At 41.5% G+C, this 24,433-nt stretch overlaps 1 protein-coding gene across 2 annotated transcripts in view; it reads right to left on the bottom strand.

Annotated features, from left to right (window-relative positions):
- Positions 1-24,433, bottom strand: part of spag9b (sperm associated antigen 9b) — a 285,882-nt gene that overhangs the window by 117,210 nt on the left and 144,239 nt on the right. For both annotated transcript variants that reach the window (XM_060844669.1, XM_060844670.1), the window contains exon 4: positions 23,039-23,133. In XM_060844669.1, coding sequence (XP_060700652.1) covers positions 23,039-23,133 — 95 coding nt within the window. The remainder of the gene's footprint in view (positions 1-23,038; positions 23,134-24,433) is intronic.

The following is a 24,433-nucleotide window of genomic DNA, read 5'->3' on the forward strand; positions in this document are numbered from 1 at the left end:
AATATAAATCCAAAACAAGCAGCAATTTTCATAGCTGCAGTCAAGTCTTTCTTGTAATATTAGGAGGATCTGTTCACTCAAGCAATTGGTTAACAAACAACAGATTACATGTCAGACATCTTGAGTGTTGTGACAGGTGCACTAATCCAGGCTAACAGGGAGTATTTCATCAAACTACAGACCTTTGTCTTGTAGATGGTAGACTGGCAACAAGGAGCTAGGAGGTTACTCACTGCAAGAGCCCTCGACTCTGACTTGCTCTTGCAGCCACAGTACTTATATGACTAGTCCAGTTCAGTTTCTGGTCAATGAATAACCCTCCAAATATAAGTAGTGGTGGATTCAGTGATAGTTAAGCCATTAAGTGTCAAGGGTGATTTAGAATCTCTCTTGTTGGAGGGGGTTGTTGCCTGACAGTTGCATGACACAAATGCCATTGTCATAGATTCATACAGCACAGAAACAGATCCTTTGGTCCAACTCATCCATGCCGACCAAGATTCCCAAACTGAACTAGTCCCACACTCCAGCAGTTGGCCCATATCCTCTAAAAATTTCCTATTTATGTACTTGTCCAAATGTCTTTTACATGTTGTAACTACCACTTTCGTTTCTGGTCACTTGTCAGTCTAAACCTGACTAGTGTCCAGGTCTTGCTGTATTTGGGCAGTGACTGATTGCTCTATATCAGAGGAATCTTGAATGGTGCTGAACATCCTGCAATCCCTGAACATCCCCACTTCTGACCTTAAAACAGAGGAAAGGTAATGGATTAAACAAGTGGGCCAATGACGCTGCTCTGAGGCACTCCTGGAGTGGTGTCCAGCAGCAGAGATGACTGATGTTCAACCACCAAAACCACCCCTTCCATTGTGTTAAAGGAGACACCCCCTCACCCCTCATTCCTACTGACTCCAGTTTTCCGAAAGCTCCTTGACGCGATGTACAGTCAAAAGAAACCTCGATGTCAAGTGCAATCACTCTTACCTCACCTCGGGGATTTACCTCTTCTGTCCATGCTTGAATCAAACTGAAATGATTTCAGGAGTTGAATGGCCTCGTGGAATCCAAATCAAGTATTAGTGAATAGGTCATTGCTAAGCAAGGGCTGCTATTTCTGATGACACCTTCCATCACTTTACTGATGATCAAGTGTAGACTAATGGGATGGTAAATGGCTAGATTTGATTTGTCCTTCTCTGTACAGGACATTCTTGGGCAATCTTCCATATTGTTGTATAGTTGCTCACTTTGCAACCATACTAGAACAGCTTGGCTAAGGGTATGGCAAGTTCTGGAGCATATCATTTTGTATACCTTTGGCGCATCCAGAGCCTCCAGCCATTTTTTGTTGTTTTATGGCCCAACACAATGCGTTTTTATTTATTCTTGGGGTGTCAGACCGACTGGGAAAGCCAGTATTTGCTGCTCCTCCAAAACTGCCCTGGAACCAGTACATTTCCTCCATGTACCATGTTTAAATAACCCTGAACATATTTGTGCTACGAGTACAATAGGAAGTTGTGTCACAGGTAGACAGTGTGGTAAAGAAGACATTTAGCATGCTTGCCTTCGTTGCTCAGGCCACTGAGTACTGAATTTGGGATGTCATGTTACGGTTGTACAGGACGTTGGTGAGGCCATTTTTGGATACTCTGTACAGTTCTGGTCAACCTGCTACAGGGAGGATATCATAAATTTAGAATAGGTGCAGAAAAGGTTGATAAAAATTTACTGAGACTGGAAGGTTTAAAGAGAGGCTAGGACTTTTTTCACTGGATTGTAGAGGCTTATAAGGTTACGAGGGACATAGATCATGCGAATATCAAAAGTTTTTCCCCTAAGTTAGGGGAGTTAAAAAACTTGAGGGCATAATTTTAAGGTGAAAGGAGAAAGAAGAAAGATTTAAATGGGACCTGTTAGGGATGCTCATGACTGAGTGGCACAAAATGGCAGACGGCTACCCATGGCTAATGCAGCAGAACATGGCTGACAGTAGTTTGAGCACTTGGGAAAATATTTGCTTAATGTCTTCATGAGTAGAATGTAGACCCAAGGTTATGGAGATAGAAAGTGCAGCTGCATTTGCTTACACATAGAACATAAATAAAAACATTTTACACTAATTAGTTCTTTCTCTTGAATTATTTAATCAATCTGTTACAATATTAAGAGTAGGTTTTCGTTAGGATTCCAAAAGTAGTTATGGATCCACATATATACAAAGAAAAATCACTAAAAGCCTTAATGGAAAATATTCAAACCAGTCTCAGACAGGAAAAGCAGCCCCTGTATCATTACAGGGAGAAAAGAATCATACTTACAGGAATTAGCAGACAGTGGAATGTGAACTGAATGAACACATTAAGACACAACCTGTTTAGCTAAAGAATTCTAACATTAGATGTATACATAAAACTTTGGTGGAACTGATCAAAAAACAATATTCTGTTGTATTTGCTGTAATGAGAAATTCAAAAGATCCTGAAGTGACAGGCAAGTATCCAATTAATTGGCAGTTAACACGATGCAGCTGGCAAGTGTTACTTGAATATAAGATACTGTACCAGAGAGCCTATTACAAAGGGATTGTGTGTGTGTGTGTGCGCGCGCGCGCACACACATTTGAGAGAGTGAGAGTGTGCGAGTGTTCATGCGTGGGAGAGGGCCTGTGTCAGTGTGTGTGGGAGTTTATACTGTGGTGGGGTTACCTGTACCTTAACCAGAGATCACAGTTCAGGCTGTCCTTATTGGTATGAAATTTAGCTATCCGCCTCTGCTCTGTGATTTTGAGTTTTTGCATATCTCAAAGTCTGCCTTGGAGGCCACTCACCCGGAGATCGGAGGCTAAATGTCCTGGACCTTCAAAGTGCTAACCAAGTGGGAGGCACCCCCACCCCCTCCCCACCTTGTGTTGATCATTGTGTGGTGTCCATTCATCCACTGTTGTAGCATCTGCATGGTCTCGCAACGTACCATGCTTCAGAGCATCCTTGCCTGCATTGTACAAGATAGATGACATTGGCCGAGTCACACGAGTACATGCTATGTACGTGGTGTTCCCATGTTTGATGGTAGAATTCATGTCTTCAGAAGGTGCCATGGCAGGGTTGTGTGTATTGTGATTGATATTGTCCTGAAGTCTTGGTAGTTTGCTACGAACAATGGCCTGTTTAAGGTTCGGTGTTTTTGAAGGTGAGAAGTAGAGATGTAGGGAAGATCTTGTATTCACAGTCGTCAATGATGTGTTGAAGGCTGCGAAGAACATGGCATAGTCTCTCTTATCCAGGGAAGTACTGAATCACGAAGGGTACCCAACCAGTCTTCTGAGGAGGTCATTACGGTTTTTTACTGTGGACCAAGTCAATTGGTAACCGATGAGCTAAGCATCTTATGAGAGCATCCTTCAACATCTTTAGGCGTCTGTCGCATTCCCCTCATCCAAGTAGATTCTGAACATGTGGAGGGCTTGTCGGTAGGGGATGGTTGTTTTAATATGTTTAGGGTGGAAGCTCCAGACATGAAGCATTGTGAGGCTATCTGTAGACTTGCTGTAGAGTGTGGCACTGAGATGTGCATCTTGAATGGAGATGTGCGTATCCAAGATGAAGATGAATTCAAAAGAGTAGTCCAAAGTAAGTCTGATGGTGGGGTGAAACTTATTGATATCACAACGAAGTTGTTTTAGGATGAAGCGATGAGTTGGTGGATGGCATTTGGAAATTAGCACTTGGTGTTCAGTACTGATGCCGTTGCAGCGTTGCCACCGTCATGAGGGATGCTGGTGTACAATGCTAAAATGTCCATTGTGACAAGCAGGGTTTCTGGTTTGATTGGTCAGTGGGTGCTGAGTTTCTGTAGGAAATCTGTGGTGCCATGACAGAAGCTGAGTGTTCTTTGTACAGTGGGTTTCAAGATGGCACTGACATAGCCAGAGAGATTCCACACAGGGTCCCATTACCTGATACGATAGGACATCCAGGTGTGTTGGCTTTGTGAATCTTTGGAAGGCAGTAGAAATCTACTATGCAAGAAGTATATAGACTGAGTGTGTAGGATACTTTGAAGGGCTAGATCCAAAGTTCTGATCAGTCTATTTAGTTCACAGGTGTGTTCTCTGGTCCAGCAGGTAGTTGTCGTTAGTGTCCCGATTGTTCAGTTGTCAGTACACTTCTTTGCAATAGTCTGCTCTATTCTGTGTGACAATGGCTCCTCCTTTGTCTGCTGGTTTGATGACAATGTTCTGATTGGTCTTGAGAGCCTAGATGACCATACGTATACTTAAGTGATGTTTTGCACTATCTTGTGAATGTGGCCAATTAATCTGGCACCAATGCTTGAACATACATGTTGAATAATCAAGGGCAGGGTGGCAGGGTGACTCTAAGCTTGAAGTGTATAGGTTAAGACATTCTGAAACTTTTGGTGTGCCTTTTATCTATGTTGTGACTGGTGTAAATCGCAATAAAGGTTACCTGAACATACTACCAGACTCAAACTCTCATTAAAAACTATAAAATTGAACAGGACCAGAGGGGCAATCTTTTCACACAGAGGGTGGTTTATATGTGGAATGAACGGCCAGAGGAAGTGGTAAATTCAGGTACAGTTAGAACATTTAAAAGACATTTGGACAGGTGCATGAATAAGAAAGGTTTAGAGGGACTTGGGCCAAAATGTATGCAAATGGGAATAGTTCAGTTTGGGAAACTTAATACGCATGGACGAGCTGGACCAAAGGGTCTGTTTCCATGCTGTATGACTCTACAGGCAGAGAAGATAAATTCTAATCTCAATCTCTGAATTTTAGGAGCAGCTGTAAGATCAACATTAATCTCAATCCACTATTTGAGAATGCACAAATGATGTTAAGATCATAGAATCCCTATAGTGTGGAAACAGGCCATTTGGCCCAATGAGTCCATACTGATCTTTGAATTGCATCCCACCCAGATATCCTCCTACTTTATTCCTGTAAGCCTACATTTACCATGGCTAGGGCACCCAGCCTCCACATCCCTGGGCACTATGGGGTAATTTAGTCTGGCCAATCCACATAACTTGCATATCTTTGGACTCCGAGAGGAAACTGGAGCACCCAGAGGAAACCCACACACACACATGGGGAGAACATGCAAACTCCGCTCACCTGAGGGTGGAATCAAATCTGGGTCCCTGGCGCTATGAGGCAGCAGTGCTAACCACTGAGCCAACGTGCTGTCTCTTCTATGTTGGGAATATAGGAACAGGAATAGGTCATTCCATTCCTCAGCCTGTTCTGCTAATCAATGAGATCATGAATGATTAGTGACTGAACCCACCTTTGGCTTATATTCCTGAATACCTTTGCTTAACAAACATCTCAGATTTAAAATTAACAACTGACGTGGAGGAGTTCCAAACACTACTTTGTGTTTAGAAGTGCTTCCGAACACCACTCCTGAGTGATTTGGCCCTAATGTTTAGACTATAGTGCCTTAATCTGGAATCCCCAACCAGTTGAAATAGTTTATCCTGATCCATCCAGCTGTGTAATATTGCTGTACAATTCGATGTTGCAAGATGGTGGCACAGTAGAAGAGCTTCAGCTGGAGCTCTTCTACTCTGCCCATTGTTGTTGTTCTTTTTCGTCTCCTTCTTCCTTTTAGTGCTTTCTTTTCTTGTCCTTTTGTCCCTCTTCAACTCCCAGGCTGCAATGACTATCCCCAGTTTCTGGTGAGTGACGAATCCCACAGCAGCCTGGTATAGCAGTCTACCAGTGTGGCTTTAGCATAACAGCCTCCTGGCCTGACGCAGTGGCCTCCTCCTGTAGGGGCCTCCTGGCACGGTATGGTGTGTCACCGGTGCAGTGTGGACCCTGGGCCAACTATGAACTGTAAACTCAGTGCCAGCGTGGTCTGTTGTATTGAAGTTTTATTTCTGTAATGCTGGACATCTGATTTCTCTATTGTCTAAGATCTTGTAACTAAGTAACTAGGTACTTTTGTATCCGAGTTGGCACCATAATTGGCCACATAGAAATTGAAGTTTCGCTAAAGAAAAAAGAAGGAAGCATAAAGTCAGGTATAGACAGTAGAGATCGAATGAATCCTTAGAAGAGTATAAAGGCAGTAGGAGTATACTTAAAAGAGTAATCAGGAGAGCAATACGGGAAAATGAGATAGCTTTGGCAAACAGGATTAAAGAGAATACCTTAAGGACAAAAGAGTAACTAGGGAGAGAATAGGGCCCCTCAAAGATCAAAGGCGCGGTAGTAGTTTGGCGAAGGGAGGCGCAGTAGTAGTTTGGCAAAACCGGCAGACAAGGGAGGCGCAGTAGTAGTTTGGCGAAACCGGCAGACAAGAGAGGCGGGGTAGTAGTTTGGCGCACCGACCTTTATACCGCTGAGGCCAAACGCCAGCTCGCGGACGCCTCCTCCTATTTGCCCCCTTGACCATGACCCCACCTCCCACCACCAAACCATCATCTCCGAGACCATCCATAACCTCTTCACCTCAGGGGATCTCCCATCCACCGCCTCCAACCTCATAGTCCCACAACCCCGCACCGCCCGTTTCTACCTCCTGCCCAAAATCCACAAACCTGACTGCCCTGGCCGACCCATTGTCTCAGCCTGCTCCTGCCCCACCAAACTCATCTCCGCGTACCTCGACACGGTTCTGTCCCCCTTAGTCCAAGAACTCACCAGCTACGTTCGGGACACCACCCACGCCCAGCACCTCCTCCATGATTTTCGCTTCCCTGGTCCCCAACGCCTTATTTTCACGATGGACATCCAGTCCCTGTACACCTCCATCCCCCATCACGAAGGACTCAAAGCCCTCCGCACCAACCAGTACCCTTCCACTGACACCCTCCTTCGACTGACTGAACTGGTCCTCACCCTGAACAACTTCTCTTTCCAATCCTTCCACTTCCTCCAAACTAAAGGAGTTGCCATGGGCACCCGCATGGGCCCCAGCTATGCCTGCCTCTTCATAGGATATGTGGTACAGTCCATCTTCCGCAACTACACTGGCACCACCCCCACCTTTTCCTCCGCTACATCGATGACTGTATCGGCGCTGCCTCGTGCTCCCACGAGGAGGTTGAACAGTTCATCAACTTTACCAACACCTTCCATCCCGACCTCAAATTCACCTGGACTGTCTCAGACTCCTCCCTTCCCTTCCTAGACCTTTCCATTTCTATCTCGGGTGACCGAATCAACACAGACATCTACTATAAACCGACTGACTCCCACAGCTACCTGGACTACACCTCCTCCCACCCTGCCCCTGTAAAAACGCCATCCCATATTCCCAATTCCTTCGTCTCCGCCACATCTGCTCCCAGGAGGACCAGTTCCAATACCGTACAGCCCAGATGGCCTCCTTCTTCAAAGACCGCAGATTCCTCCCAGACGTGATCGACGATGCCCTCCACCGCATCTCCTCCACTTCCCGCTCCTCCGCCCTTGAGCCCCGCTCCCCCAACCGCCACCAGAACAAAACCCCACTGGTTCTCACCTACCACCCCACCAACCTCCGTATACAGCGTATCATCCGCCGTCATTTCAGCCAACTCCAAACGGACTCCACCACTAGGGATATATTTCCCTCCCCTCCCCTATCAGCGTTCCGCGAAGACCACTCCCTTCGTGACTCTCTCGTCAGGTCCACACCCCCCACCAACCCAACCTCCACTCCCGGCACCTTCCCCTGCAACCGCAGGCAATGCAAAACTTGCGCCCACACCTCCTCCCTTACCTCTCTCCAAGGCCCCAAGGGATCCTTCCATATCCGCCACAAATTCACCTGCACCTCCACACACATCTATTGCATCCGCTGCACCCGATGTGGCCTCCTCTGTATTGGGGAGACGGGCCACCTACTTGCGAAACGCTTCAGGGAACACCTCTGGGACGCCCGGACCAACCAACCCAACCACCCCGTGGCTCAACACTTTAACTCTCCCTCCCACTTCACCGAGGAATTGCAGGTCCTTGGACTCCTCCATCGCCAGAACATAACACGACGGTTGGAGGAAGAGCGCCTCATCTTCCGCCTGGGAACCCTCCAACCACAAGGGATGAATTCCGATTTCTCCAGTTTCCTCATTTCCCCTCCCCCTACCTTGTCTCAGTCGATTCCCTCGAACTCAGCACCGCTCTCCTAACCTGCAATTTTCTTCCTGACCTCTCTGCCCCCACCCCACACCGGCCTATCACCCTCACCTTGACCTCCTTCCACTTATCACATCTCCATTGCCCCTCCCTACCTTTTATCTTAGCCTGCTGGACACACTTTCCTCATCCCTGATGAAGGGCTTTTGCCCGAAATGTCGAATTTCCTGTTCCTTGGATACTGCCTAACCTGTTGCGCTTTAACCAGCAACACATTTTCACCCCACAAAGATCAGCAAGGCAGTCTTTGTGTGGAGCCACGGGAGGTGGGGTGATACAAAGCAAGTATTTTGCATCAGTGTTTACTGTGGAGAAAGATATGGAAGACACAATGTGGGGAAATAGATGGTGACATCTTGAAAAATGTCCATATTACAGAGGTGGTGGTGCTGGATGTAGTAAACCGCAGAAAGATAGGTAAATCCCCGGAACCAGATCTGGTGCACCCTAGAACTATTGTGGGAAGCTAGGGAAGTGATTGCTGGACCCCTTGCTGAGACATTTGTATCATCAATAGCCCAGGTGAGATGCTAGAAGACTAGAGGCTGGCTAACATGATGCCACTATTTAAGCAAGGGGGTAAGAAAAAAAAAGTAACGATAGATTGGTGAGCCTGACATCGATGTTGGGCAAGTTGTTGGAGGGAATCCTGAGGGACAGGGTTGACATGTATTTGGAAAGGCAAGGACTGATTCGGGATAATCAACATGGCTGTGTGTGTGGGAAATCATGTCTCACTAACTTGATGGAGTTTTTTGAAGTCGTAATGAAGTGGATTGATGAGGGACAGTGGACGAAATCTATATGGACTTCAGTAAGGCATTTGACAAGGTTTCCCATGGTAAACTGATCAGCACGGTTAGATAATATAGAATACAGGGAGAACTAGCCATTACAATATAGAGCTGGCTCAAAGGTAGAAGACAGAGCATAGTGGTGGACAATGCTGGACTGGACAGACTGGAGGCCTGTGAGCAGTGGAGTGCACAAGGATCGGTGCAGGGTCCACTATTTTTTGTCATTTATATAAATGACTCGGATGTGAACATAAGAGGTATAGTTAGTAAGTTTTCAGATGACACCAGAATGGGAGGTAGAGTGGACAGCGAAGAAGTTTACAACAGGTTCTTGATCATATTGGCCAATGGGCTGAGGAGTGGCAGATGGAGTTTAATTTAGATAAATGCGAAGGTGGAAATCAGGGCAGGACTTGTAAACATTTAATATTAAGGTCCTGGGGAGTATTGCTGAACAAATAGACCTTGGAGTATAGGTTCATAATTCCTTGAAAGTGGAGTGGCAAGTTGACAGGATAGTGAAGGAAGCTTTTGGTATGCTTTCCTTTATTGGTCAGAGTATTGAGTATAGGAGTTGGGAGGTCATTTTGTGGCTGTACAGGACATTGGTTAGACCGCTTTTGGAATACTGCGTGCAATTCTGATGTTGTGAAACCTAAAAGGGTTCAGAAAGGATTTACAAGGACATTGCCGGGGTTGGAGGGTTTGAGCTACAGGGAGAGGCTCAATAGGCTGGGGCTGTTTTCCCTGGAGTGTCAGAGGCTGAGGGGTGACCTTATAGATGTGTATAAAATGGTAGGGGTATTGATAGGGTAAATAGACAAGATGGGGAAGTCCAGACGAGAGGGCATTAGTTTAGGCTGAGAGGGGAAAGATGTATAAAAAGACCTAAGGGGCAACTTTTTCACACAGAGGGTGATGTGTATTTGGAATGAGCTGCCAGAGGAAGTGGTGAAGGCTGGTACAATTACAATATTTAAAAGGCATCTGAATTTGTATATGAATAGAAAGGATTTAGAGGGATAAGTGCTGGCAAATGGAAATAGATTAATTTAGGATATCTGGTCAGCATGGATGAGTTGGACGGAAGGGTCTGTTTCCATGCTGTATATCTCCATGAGTCTATATAAACTTTTCACTATACCCATTGAGCATATGTAACAATAAAAGCTATTCCCTTCTATTCTACTGAATGACCATTTAATTTGTCTCAATCCTAAAATGCATCTGGCACTTTTTATATCTGGAAGGATCACCTTAATCCTATGATTTGTTATGCAATGAAATGCTTCACTAATTGGCTTTGGTATAGGAGTATGAGACCATGGTACTGAATAAAGAATCCAGAGATTCTGGGAAGGGAGATGATACCATTGTCGTAATATCAGTGTTCTAATGTCAGAGGCCAAAGTAATTTGCTTAATAAGCCAGTTGCTTCATTAATATCCCTTAAGGAAGGAAATACAGCTCCCTTCCCAGACTGTGAGAGACTCCACACTGACAACAATATGGATGAATCTTCAATTCCCTTTGAATGACCTAGCAAGACAGTCAGTTGAAGGGCAATTAAGAATGAGCAACAAACATGATCTGCTCACATCCCAGGAATGAACAAAAAGACAAATTGTAAACTGACTTCAACAAATCAAGTAATTGGAGGATTAGGACCAGAAAACTCACCATGAACGTTCTAGATTGCTGCAGAAGTACCCTGACAGAAGGGAGACTGCCACTTCAAAATGGTTTGACCTATGTGTAAGTGATTCAATACTCTGCGAGTCATTGCCATGAACAAGGTTCACTAAGAGGAAGAATAGATGAAGGAGGTGCCATAACAGCCTGAGATTAAGGTAATCTCAGCTCAAGCAAAATTGTAAACTTCTTCATGATCTTATATCCCAGACTAGTACAGTGATATCCTAATATATTCAGAGAACCGTACTGATAATCTCATAGTCCAGACTCCTACTCATAGTGGGTTCACAGTGATCATTAACTACTGTTTCACCAGATTAACTGTCTAAATGATACTCAGTTCTGAAGGAAGATACTGGACCTGAAACATAAACTCTGCCTTCTCTCCACAGATGCTGCCAGATCTGCTCAGTTGCTCCAGCAATTTCTGTCCAGGTGTCTCATTGGGACTATTCCACATTCAGTATCTGTTGACAGAAAATCTGAAAGAAGGTATGCAATGCATGCTACCTGTGGAATCCAATGACTGATCGTCTGTTCTTTTGACCTTACGATGAAAGAGTTATCAATGATGCAGCTAAACATGGTTTGGCTTAAGACAATATTTTGAGGAACTCCTGTGATTATGTCCAGGAACTGAAATGATTGCCATCTCAAAGAGCACAGTTGTCCTCTTTTATGATAGGCAGTTTTCAACAATATCATGCCACAGAATTACCTATTAACAACATTTGAGGGTGTAGCCACTCATGAGAAATTGAATGGGTTCATCCATATTGACCAGTTTGTTGCTCTGATATTATCACAGGGTCAATACAATGGTGTTAAGCAGGAAACTAAACAAATGTCTCAACTGTTTCCACTGTAACAGAATTGAAGATTGTACAATAGATAGAAACTAAGGAAAAGTAGGATTTTATCAGTCGTGGTATCAATTGTAAGAGGAGGGAGGTTATGTTGGAGCTATACAAAACTTTGGTTAGGCCACAGCTGGAGCACTGTGTGCAATTCTGGTCACAGCACTATAGAAAGGATGTGATTGCAATGCGGGTGTGCAGAGCTGGGGGGGGTTCACCAAGATCTTGCCTGGGGTGGAGTATTTCAATTATGAAGAGAGGCTGGATAAGCTAGAATTCTTTTCTTTCGAGCAGAGAAGGTTGAGAGAGGATCTACTTGGGGCGCATAAGATTACAAGGGACATGAAGAGAGTGCAAAGAACACAGTTGTTCCCCTTATTTGAAGGGTAGTAATGAGGGGGGCATAATTTTAAGGTGAAAGGCAGAGGCTTAGAGGGGAACAGAGGGAAAAGAAATTTCACCCAGAGTGTGGTGAGAAATCTGGTATGCACTGCATGAGAGAGTAACAGAGGCTGGAAACCTCACGACCTTTAAAACGTACACGGATTAGCACTTTAAATTGTGGACACTTGAAATGTCATAACATTCATGTAGCACTGCTGCCTCACAGCGCCGGGACCCTCAGATGAACGTGTGGGGTTTGCACGTTCTCTCTGTGTCTGAGTGAGTCTCTTCTGGATGGGTCTGGTTTCCTCCCACAGTCTAAAGATGTGCAAGTTAGATGGATGGGACCAGGCTAAAAATTGGCCTGTGGTATCAAGTGATGAGCAGGTTACGTGGGTTAGCCATTTTATTATGGGGATGGGGTGGTTTGGATACTTTTCAGAGGGTGGATGCAAACTCAATGGACACAAGTAAACATTGGTTCTTTAGAGGATGAGAAGGGGGCATTTAGTTACGGGATATGATGAAATGGCCTAGGCATTGAACAGGTATTTTGTATCAGTCTTCACAGTGGAGGACACTAATAACATGCCAGTAATTGTCAAAGAGACAAAAGTGAGGACCTGGAAACAATCATTATGTCAGAAGAGGTAGTGTTGGGCAAGCTAATGAACCTAAGGATTGACAAGTCTCCTGGCCCTGATGGAATGCATCCCAGAGTACTAAGAAATGGTGGAGAACTAGTAACTGCACCTGTGGTAATTTTCCAAATTTCATTGGACTCTGGGGCAGTCCCAGATAGAAAAATGTCAAATGTGACACCACAGTCTAAAGAGGGAGGTAGACAAAAGATGGGGAATTATAGACTGGTTAGCTTAATCTCTGCAGTCGCGAAGATGCTGGAGTCTATTATCAAGGAAGAAATAGCAAGGCATCCCCATTGTCCCATTGGGCAGACGCAGCATGAGTTCATGAAGGGCAGGTCTTAACAAATCTTTTGGCATTCTATGAAGGCACTAGGTGGACAATGGGGATTCAGTAGATGTGGTGTACCTAGACTTCCAAAAGGCTTTTGTCAAGGTGCTGCATAAAAGGTTGCTGCATAAAATAAGAATGCATGATACAGGTAAAGTGTTAGCATGGACAGAGGTTTGGTTGACTAACAGGAAGCAAACAGTGGGGATAAATAAGTGCTATTCTGACTGGCAATCGGTGATCAGTATGGTGTCCACAATTATTCACCATTTATATGGATGATTTGGAGTTGGGACCACGTGTAGTATGTCAAAGTTTGCAGATGACACTAAAATGAGTGGCAGAACAAAGCGTGCAGAAGACTGTGAAACTTTGCAAAAGAACATAGATATTTTAATTGAGTCGGCAAAGGTCTGGCAGATGGAGCACAATGTAAATAAATATGAAGTCATCCATCTTGATAGGAGTAACAGTAAAAAGGATTATTACTTCAATGGTGAAAAGTTGCAGCATGCTGCTATGTAGAGGGACCTGGGTGGCCTTGTGCATGAATCACAGAATGCTGGTCTGCAGGTATAACAAATAATTAAGGCAAATAGAATTTTGTCCTTCATTGCTAAAGGGATTGAAATGAAAAGCAGGGAGGTTATTTTGCAACTGTACAGGGTGCTGATGAGGCCACACCTGGAGTACTGTGTGCAGTTTTGGTCTCCTTACTTGAGAAAGGATGTACTGGCACTGAAGGGGGTGCAGACGAGATTCACTAGGTTGATTCTGGAGTTGAGGGTTTTGGCTTATGAGGATAGACTGAGTAGACTGGGATTATATTCAATGGAATTCAGAAGGATAAGGGGGCCATCTTATAGATGCATAAAATTATGAAGGGAATAGATAAGATAGAAGTAGAGAGGATGTTTTCACTGGCAGGTGAAGCTAGGACAAGGGGGCATAGCTTCAAGATTAGAGGGAGCGGATTTCGGACTGAATTGTGAAGGAACTTCTTCACCCTGATGGTTGTAAATCTATGAAATTCCTTGCCCAGTGAAGTAGTTGACGCGACTTCAGTAAACACTTTTAAAGCTAAGATCGATATTTTATTGAACAATATAAAACATAGCTTTAAATTAAGGGGTGGTAGGTATAGGACAGATGTTAGGGGTAGATTCTTCACACAGCGGGTTGTGAGTTCATGGAATGCCCTGCCCGTATCAGTGGTGAACTCTCCTTCTTTATGGTCATTTAAGAGGGCATTGGATAGGCATTTGGAAGTTATTGGGCTAGTATAGGTTAGGTAGGATTCGGTCGGCGCAACATCGAGGGCCGAAGGGCCTGTACTGCGCTGTATCCTTCTATGTTCTATGAATGAAGGGATACAGTGAGAGCGCAGGTAAGTGGTGCTGAGGCCTCGAAAAGATCAGCCATGATCTTATCGAATGGCGGAGCAGGCTCAAAGTCTACTCCTGCTCTTCGTCCTTATGTTTTTATTTTCATCGTCTTACCAAAAGGAGGCTAGTAGTCAATCAGTTGTTAAAGAAGAGGAGAAACACCTCCACTTGTAACTGACTGAAATGCAATATAAATGTACAAGTTTTTTTCAGACGCTACTAAGTCTGAAGATGCTTCATAACCCATGAAATATTTATGCAGTAGCCACTGTTCTAACACAGTGTGTATTAGAACAGCATCCAAATACATTCCAATGTGGCAGAAGCATTGCTGTGTGCAATGTCCTACAAATTACAATGTAATTATGATTAGATAATAAAAATATGCTTTGATAAATAATGCTGTGATAAGAATACTGGGAGTAATCTCCAACTCTTCTTCAAAACAGAACCATGGGATCTTTTATATTCAGCCAAACAGGTGATCATCTTACCTGAAAATGGCTGTGCTGGGAAGGTCTTGTCTCACAAATTTGATTTTTGAGTTTTTTGAGGAAGTGACGAAAATGATTGATGAGAGTATGGCAGTGTATATGTTCATTACTAAAGAATTTGAAAAGTTCACTCATGGTAGATTAAATCACATGGGATTCATGGTGACTTGGTATGTTGGAGACAAATTCACTTGGTCGTAGTAGGTCGTAAAGGACATGTGCGAGGCAAATGTTTTTAAACAGAGCGCAATCGGTGCCTGAGACATGCTGCTGGGGTGGGGGAAGGGTAGAGGCAGATACAATAGTAATGTTTAAGAGGGATTTAGACAGGCACTTGAACAGGCAGGGAATAGAAGGATATGGGCCATGTTTAGGGTGATGAGTTTAGTTTGCACTGGCACCATGGATGGCAGATGCATAGTGGGCTGAAGGCCTGTTCCTGTGCTATACATTCTGCGTTCTATGTTCCATGTTCCAACAATGCAGTAATCTCTTAATGCTGAGTGTCAGTGTAGATTTTATATTCAAAACTTGGTGCGGGACTAGAATTAGGACCTTGTGATGATCAGTGTAACTACTTCCCCTGTGGATGAATCATGAAGCATTTTCAAATAACCTTATAGTCTATTCTTGTTCCTATTTCTTATGCTCACTTCAATTGGATGAGAAGATATAAAATGCAAGTCTCCTTCACAATTTAATTGTGAATCATTATTGCCAACCCAATAATTTCTCCTGCAGTCACTGGTCACCCTCCTTTCTGGTTTTTGCCTCCCTAGACACTGGAAATTATACTCTAGCATTGACTCACAGGCTCAACATCAGCTTTTCACCAACGACTTGCTTCACCAAACTAGAATTATGAATGTTTTTTTTTCCCGGAAGACTGATCTTGTCATGTTACATCAAGTAAATGCCACTTATGGGCTTTTCAACTTCCCATTCTCAGCTACACTGTACAATTCGTAGCTTCTTCAGAGTCCTTACAAACACAATGGCATTTCTGGTGCCTTGACTCCAGCACCTACCGACTAACTCCTGTGACCTCTGCCTAAATTCTAACAGATATCCAACTGCTCTAGGGACTTCTCACGGAGTCCCTTAAAAAGAACCCTTATAGTTCAGCTAAAAATAGGAGTGCTGAAGATGGAGTCTACATCTTTCCTTTTCATACCACACAAACTCTTCGACTTCACTGATGTTGCCTTTCGCCATATAGTCCTCTTTAGTGATCCTTGAACTGTCCTGAATAGCCTGCTGAAAACCTTGCAACTATTCCTGTCCTATTTTGAGGCATAATTAGCAGGCTATGAACATTGTGGAAAATGTAACAATCATTTAGAATTGTTTGTGCCATGAATGTCATATTTTCACAAAATGCTCGCTTCTGCAGCACAAACAATGCTTACAAAAAGGATTCTTTACAACTCAGAGTGAAACCAAGCATCCAAATGAGTTGAAGTACTGGTTAGAGTCAAGCTCCACAGTAAAGCTCTGCCAGCAATAAGCAGCAAATTCAACCTCAGAATAATATTACTCCGTCATGCTAATGGGTTAGTATGCTGCTAATCAAGTCCTGCTGTTCTTGGAGTCATCACAAAAGTTAAAGATTTTAAGACATATGAAAAGATTCCTCAATTTACCCGATTTCCAGACCCCCACTGACAAAGTACAGACCTGGATTCTGTTATGTAGATTAGATTAACAAGTAATTAGACTCTTTCTACAGGTAAATAATTATTAACCAAAGCCTGTCCACCATCTACATGGCACAAGTCAACAGTGTGATGGAACACTTCCCGCTTTCCTGGACAAGTGCAGCTCCAACAACACTCAAGAAGCTTGACACCATCCAGGACAAAGCAGCCTGCTTGATTAGTACTACATCCACAAGCATCCACTCCCTCTACCACCAAAGCACACCAGGAACGGTGTGCACCATCTTCAAGATGCACTGCAGAAATTCGCCAAAAATCCTTAGCCAGCACCTTCCAAAGTAAAGAATCACTTCCATCTGGAAGGATAAATGCAGCTGATACATGGGAAAACTACCAGTTGCAATTTCTCCTCTAAGTCATTCACCATCCTGACTTGGAAATGTATTGTTTTCCTTCACCGTCACTCTCAGAGTCAAAATCCTGGACCTAGACACTCCATGCCATTGAGAGGGATCTAGAGCATATGGACTGCAGCAGTTCATGGCAGCAGCTCACCATCAGCTTCTCAAAGACAGCTAAAGATGGGCAATAAACACTGGGCTAGCTAGTGACGCTCATGTCCAATAAATGAAGTTTAAAAAGTTAGCATATGATTCTACTTAATAAAACTCTAATCCCCTTACACATAGACAGACAAACTAACAGAGTCTGTTATGGACAGAGAGAAAGATTGGGAAGGCCGTTCAGTGATTTCTGCTCACAGGGTTACTCAGATTCTTGCGCTGGTCAGAATGCTGCTTCTCAGTCTTCCCAATCTGGAGGCTTTTCCTGAGTTGCAAGAGGTAGAGAGGAAAGATCAATTTTTTTTCCCCAGGCTTAAAAGTCACTTTTACTGCAGAGAACAGTCAGCTCCTGGGCTGGTGGTCAGATAACCTCTCATTATCTTGTTTAGATTCCTAAACTGTTCAGGTACTTGAGATCCAATCTTAACTGTTTGCAGGCAAAAAGCCTTTGCCATTGATAATTGGTCACTAGCTCAGTCACCAATCAGCTACTTGTACCAAGCATGGTTCCAGTTCATCTGCAACCACATTTTAATCACTACTCAAACAAGCAGCTGCACAAACAATGCTTGTAATTAATGTCCAGTTAGTTGGTTTTTAAAATGTGCAACAACCATTAGTTTTTAAAATTATTACAATTCTGTATATATAAAAATACAGAAGAATAAAAAGACATGGTCTTTACACTGCACCAATACAAAAGTTAAAGAACAGTAACTAGGTGTAAAAATTTGCACCAAAATATGAACCAAAATATTCCAAGTTTTCCATTAAACTACACTTGTTTACCAATTCCTTCTATATCTTTATGCTTCTTTCTGTTCAGAAGCCAAGTGTTGCTTCAGAAAAGGACCCAAAATTCCAAACAGAAATCAGTTTACAGCTTTGAGAACAGTTCAAGCCAGCACTAAAGTTGCGAAGATTTGCCCAAAGGGGTTTAGAAACACTCATGCTTTGGATTGGCAGTAGAAAATAATGAGAGAGAAAAGCGAATGGGTAAAGTCTGCAAAAGTATCTTGAAAAAAAAATAAAGAGAGCTGGGAATAACTGAAACCGCGTACTTGTTAGGCATGATATTGACTCCAGGAATTAGCAACTTTTTGTGGCAGTCATTAGGTTACAAAGAGACAACGGAGACACAACGGGCCAAATGGCCTCCTTCTACACTTATGATTCTGTGGGAATGCATGTGGGCTATTTGCAATTACCATGAAGAAAGGAGGAATTAATGCTTTTCTTTCTCAAGTCTAATCAAATTCCTACTGTAGGAGCTTACTTGGCTGAACATACAGACACAACCACTATATTAAATATTAATTCTGCAAACAGAAAAACTGCTTTTGAATGTGTCTATGAATAACAGCAGTAATAGCAGGTTCTGTATCAAGAACGCAAGAGTTCATGGGCTATATATATCATTAGCTGCAAGAACCAGCTATTATGTACTACAAAGACATTTTAATTTACTGTTTTACTTTGGACTATCCACTACAACAGCACATAATCCGCTAAGTGGGCAAGACAAATGGGAATTTTCCATATCTCACCTATAAAACAATTGTCTGAGCTATCAGTTACAAAATCTGCTTACAAAATGGGTGACTGCAAAACATTTGGTCAAAACAAACCAAATATAAATCTAAAATAAATTCACAAGTCTTTAGTCAGAATACAATTTCATAGCAGTAATTCATTATATAGGAACCTGATTTTTTTCAAATCAACATTCTTTCATACAATGTGGACATCACTGACAAGATCATCATTTGTTTTCCATCTCCAAATGTCCTCGAACTGACTAGCTTGCTAGGTTAGTTTAGAGAGCACTTAAGGATTATACATAGGCCAGACCAAGTAAATTGCCTTCCATAAAGGACATGGATTTTAATGACAATCATCACTGGTCACCATCACTGAGATTAGTCTTTAAATTCTACATTTTATTTATCAAATTTAAATTCATCAACTGCTGTTGTAGGATTTGAAACCAGTGTCCTCGGTATTAGCTTGGCCCTTTGGATATTTGTCCAGTGACGTTAGCACAATGCCATATTCCAAGTCAACTGCTTGATATGGTAAATCAGAGACTGGTGCATTGCCAGATACACCATCCTTTGGGCAAGACATAAAACAACACTGTCAAGAGATTCATGAATAATCCTATGACACAATGTAATCACAAGACTGGAAACCAGGTATTCATTTTCAGCCTGTTTTACCAATCAAATCAATTACAGACTCTATGATTCAACTCAAGTATCTTTGAATTGCATCTTTCACTGCCCTCAATAAACAAAAATCTATCAACCTCATTTTTGAAAATTTCACTTCATCCAGCATCTGCAGTGTTTTATGGAGAAGATTCGATATTTCCATTGCCCTATTTGTGAAAGAGCAATTTCCAATTTCACTCTCAAATGAACAGGTATATATTTAAGATTGGTCCTCTTTGTTCGCATTATCCTCATTAACAGAAAAGGCTTCTCTATCACTAGAAGAAAGAAGAACTGCAATAATATAGTGCCTTTCATAAACTGAGAATTTTTCAAGCATTTTATAGCAGTTTAACAGATTTTGAAGTGCAGCTTTGAAATGTGAGAAACGTGGCAACCAATTTGCACGCAGAAAGGTCCCAGCCTTCATATTATTTTGGTCAAATCAATTATGTATCAACATCTTTCACGAAGCACACTTCAACAAGTAACTATATAGAGCAATGAACCATTATGGCTACAAGATACCAAATAAATCCAAGTATTTGTTACTAACAGAGACAAAAGTGCGGTCAACAAGCAGAATCGGAAATGACAGCATATAATAATAAGACATCCTGTAAGTAGTTTGGCTTCAATGCATCCAGTAATTCTCTGATGTCTATTTACTTCCCAGTGACATTTAAATAATGGTTTCCACCACAAGTGAACCAAATACGTCACAAAGATTTGTGTGTGCTTTGGATAGTCTCAAACTCTTTCTTGTTATTGTGGAAATGAACCAAAGCCTTCGCTGTTTGAAATTTATGTTCACTTGTATTGTATCTTCAACTGCAGTAAATAAAATAGAAGACAATTAGGATGGGCAATAAACGCTAGCTCAGCCAGGAACGCCCACATCCTAGAAGTGAATTTTTAAAAAATCACAATAGATCCACTGAGGAAACTACAGCAGAGCAAGAAAGAATGCAGCAAAAAGCCAAGGTAGGGTATAAGATTAATAAATTTAGGAGTGTTGTCTCTGTCAAGTACTAAAGCTGTAAACAGAAGACTTCCTCCTGTATTAACTCAGTAAATTTTCTACTTCTACTGTAAAACTTTCACAAGCAAAAATCAGAGGAATATACCAGCCAGTTCCCAACTTATGTTTCATTATTTATTAATACTGTGCACAATGCACATGTAACTGTGTCAACCATAACATTAGCTGAGAGTGAGCTTACAAGAAACTTTGGAGGAACATTAGCTCAAGAGAAAAAAATCATGCAAATAAGGTCACTTATAAAATTTAAACAATGTTAGAAAAGCTGAGACTGTGCAAATCAAGTCCAAATCAATACACAAACTATTAATTGTAAGAAAACGAGTTAATGTTCATTCTGAAGAAGGGTCATTGGACTTGAAATGTTAACTCTGCTTTCTCTCCACAGATGCTGCCAGACCTGCTGAGTGTCTCAAACTATTTTATTTCAGATCTTCAGCATCTACTATCCCTTATTTCATTACAAACTATTTTATTAATCATTTGTTCAAACCTTGATAGCAGAATATGGCCAAAACATTTGCACAGTACTCAGAACTTTATTTCTGGTTGCAGTAGATTGTTGAGAGCCATAACCCCATTACCTAAATAACATATCCATTATGCATTAGCTTATTTCTCACAACTGCAGCAATATAATAGTTGGAAAGCTGTAGGCAAAACCCAGACACACACTGAATAGCAAGTGCTGGAGGCCAGAGATGGGAAACTGGATTACAAGTAGCTTCCAGGCCATTTTATGAAAAACACTGGTTTAAAGTACAGCATTCAACTTCACAAACGGTTAATGACAGAGCTGTTAATGTGATGTAAAACTTATTCTAAGATTTGTAAAATCAATTTAAAATACAACCGCAAGATTAACGTAGATGAATAGATTTACACTGCCACTTTAAAATTCAATTCTCTCTGTTGGCAGTGGCTGTAGCTCGCAAACAGGACAGTTCCAAGTTGTGACTCGTCTCAATGTAAATTTATACATGAATAATTAACAATTGACAGCCCTCAGTTTGCATTTTAACCTTTCAGCTGCATTTTAAAGTCAAAGAGTCTAACTGCTTTAATATTTATCAAGCGGACACTAACCATAAAACATTAGAATTATCAGTTCTTACACTAGTAATCTGAATACTGAACACTGGAATGAAACTTGAAATGCAAGTCTGACAATCATAACATGAAACAATTATAACCATAGACAAAATGGGTGTTTGAGTACAGGAACAAGACTTACTTGTCGGATTGAAAAACTTGCAGATTGACTGCTTAAAGTTAACACATAGCAGGCTAGAACTGTCCATATAACTGTTTTGTTACACAATTCTCATCTAAAAACATAAACCTGTACCTTCACTTATCCAAAGAGCAGCATGGGAACTTAATCAGCAGTATTTTAATAAATAAACTGAAGCATAGGTATCAATGTAATGAAATAAATGTTTGATTACTGGAGTCATGGATTTATTTCAAGACTTTGCACATGCACAACACTAAAATCTTCAACCTGAAAATAAACTGTTCATCGTACAAGCTAGTTTATGTGCTTGCATTAAAAAAGTTACCAAAAGTACAATTTCTAAACAGAACTACCCTGTTACTTTCACAGACAATCCCTGTGTACAGACATCACAGAACGCCCAGTTGTACAACAGAACCATTCACTCTATTTAAATTTTCAGAAACAAGCAGTTTTTTTTATTCACATACAAACAATGATCTCAATTTGTAGTACTTTCAATACATACAATCTACACACAAGATTTATATTTATAAACAATTCATAAATACATAATATGATGCAAATGAGCAAGAGGATTTGAATTCATAATTCAGTTAAAAAATATTTTAACAAACTATTAAGGAGCAAATAGGGGGAAATAGAAAAAGAGATATGTTGATTTAATGTAGACACTTTATATAAAGATGGAAGATACCATCAAAACGACGTAGAAGGCCACAGGACTAGCGAGTACCTGATTTTTCTCGGAAGATTCTGTGTCAGTACTGAAAGGCCTGTTGAAACGGAATAGTGCACAAGCAGCAGAACAGACAGCGATACCAGGATAGCTGAATTAATGACCACCGCCCCGCCAACAAAGCCAAACACAAACAGAAGCATGCAACCAGGACTCATGGCTCTGTGCTGGCATGGTTGTGTTCAGAGACCAGAACACCAAGAGGAAGGTTACACAGGGGTTGAGGGTGTATCCTTGGAATGAAAAATCTGTCACTCAGCCACAACCACAAAAGCGTCTACTCCAAACAATGCCATCCGCACACGCAGCCAGCTACATTCTGCAGCAGCTCACACAGAATGACATCATCCTGCTAATACTTAAAAACCAATGCTGATCACCTCAGCATCACTGCTGCAGCACTAGCAACCATCACTCAGTTACCCATCCTCTCTCAGCTAACCTGCTTATTGGCTGCAAAAACCAATGCTTACGCAACACATGCACATAAAAGGAACCCTCATTATTCAGCACAAATTGCCAGATTTGGATTTCTCACAATATACTCAATAGTAAAAGCTTACAAGATTAGGACAGTGTTTTTAAAAAATATTAATAGAAAAGATGTTTTTACCAACAATATTTTAACTATTAAATGAGTGCTCTCAGCATAATTATTTTAATTTCAGCCTATTAATCAGCAACAGCTCTACTAGACAATGCACTTGTCCGACATCAGCCAAACTATTGTTCACTGCTATGTCATTCGACAACTAGGTCATTGATCACATGTTCCAGAAACACATCGATATTTCTATTCCACTGAAAAGGATGTAAGACAAGTGAGAATGCTTACCTAACTCTGTTATGAATTCCAGGTTCCTGCAGGTCTGTTCCGAGCAACTGGTGAAGTTTGGTTCGTTCCAAGTGCTCCATGTAATTGTGGATCATCTGTGATGATGACGGAGGAGAAAAATGTCAGGTTTATCAATATTTTATTACTACTACTTTTCATATCTGTATGTTTTACATTTTGTGTCACTAGTGTTTCATATTCCTTTGTGCAGTTATGATTTGTGATTTTACATGGACAAGGTAGTGAGCAACCTCCCAAAGCATTTTTAATAAAATATTGAAGATTTAATATTGTGTTCCTTTTTAAACTGGTTACAAGGGATGAAGACTTATGTAGTTTGAACAGTATGTTGATATTCTGACAACTGCTTCAAAGTATTAATTTGAACAAGTTATGGCACCATCATAACTCTGTCATGTAAAATGTTTAATTTCTGATCAACTCTCGTTAACTTAGCTTCCTTACTACATCACAAACGATGCATTTTGCAATCACCGAGATTTCTAGTAACAAAGATTCACTGGTTTTTATTCATTTATAGGATGTTGGTATTACTGGCTCAGTCAGTATTATTGCCCATCCCAAAATATCCCTGAGGTGGTGGTGGTGATGAGCTGCCTTCTTCAACAACAATCCAATTAAGTAGGTAAACCAGCTGTACTTTGAGGGAAAGAGCTCTAAGATTTTGACCTAGTAGGAGTGCGGATAGAAAGAATTCTAAGTTTACAAGCCCTGAAAGTATGTGCCCAACTAGGCAAAGACATTAAAAATGTTTATATTAAAGTCATTTAGTTAAGAGACAGCTGAGGCAAAGTTGCAGGAACACATATATAAATTGACTGAAAATGTATCAAAAGGACTAGGAAACAGCTGATGAAACTATATGAAAAGGGAGATAGGACACGGCCAGGAAACTATAACCAATTACTTCAACATTAACCCTAGGTTGATAATAGGATCCTTAATTAAAAATGCAATAGAAAAACACAGAAGCTTAAAATATACTCCAATAGACTGGTGAACACAAATTCCAAAAGGGAATGTAATCTTGACTGATTGTATTGAAGTAGTTGGGCTTGAAACAGAAAGGATAGATAAAGACAATAATAACAAATGTGATATATTTGTATTTCAAACACCCCATTGATAATGTACCAAATTGTATACGCATAACTCGGGTCAGAACTTGTGAAGTCAGAGGACAAGGAGCAGAATGTTAGCAAGTTGGCTACAAGGTGAAAAAAAGTGAAGATAGTTACTTGGACTAGAAAATGCTTGGAATTGTTATCCTACAAAATTTGACGTTTGGATATCAATTAAATAAGATTTGGATTCAGGAATTGGGAGTACAACTTTAAACATTTGCATACTACATCAAATAATGGAGTACAATTA

This window comes from Hemiscyllium ocellatum, chromosome 25 (genome assembly GCF_020745735.1).
Source record: "Hemiscyllium ocellatum isolate sHemOce1 chromosome 25, sHemOce1.pat.X.cur, whole genome shotgun sequence".
In the NCBI taxonomy this organism is placed as follows: domain Eukaryota; kingdom Metazoa; phylum Chordata; class Chondrichthyes; order Orectolobiformes; family Hemiscylliidae; genus Hemiscyllium; species Hemiscyllium ocellatum.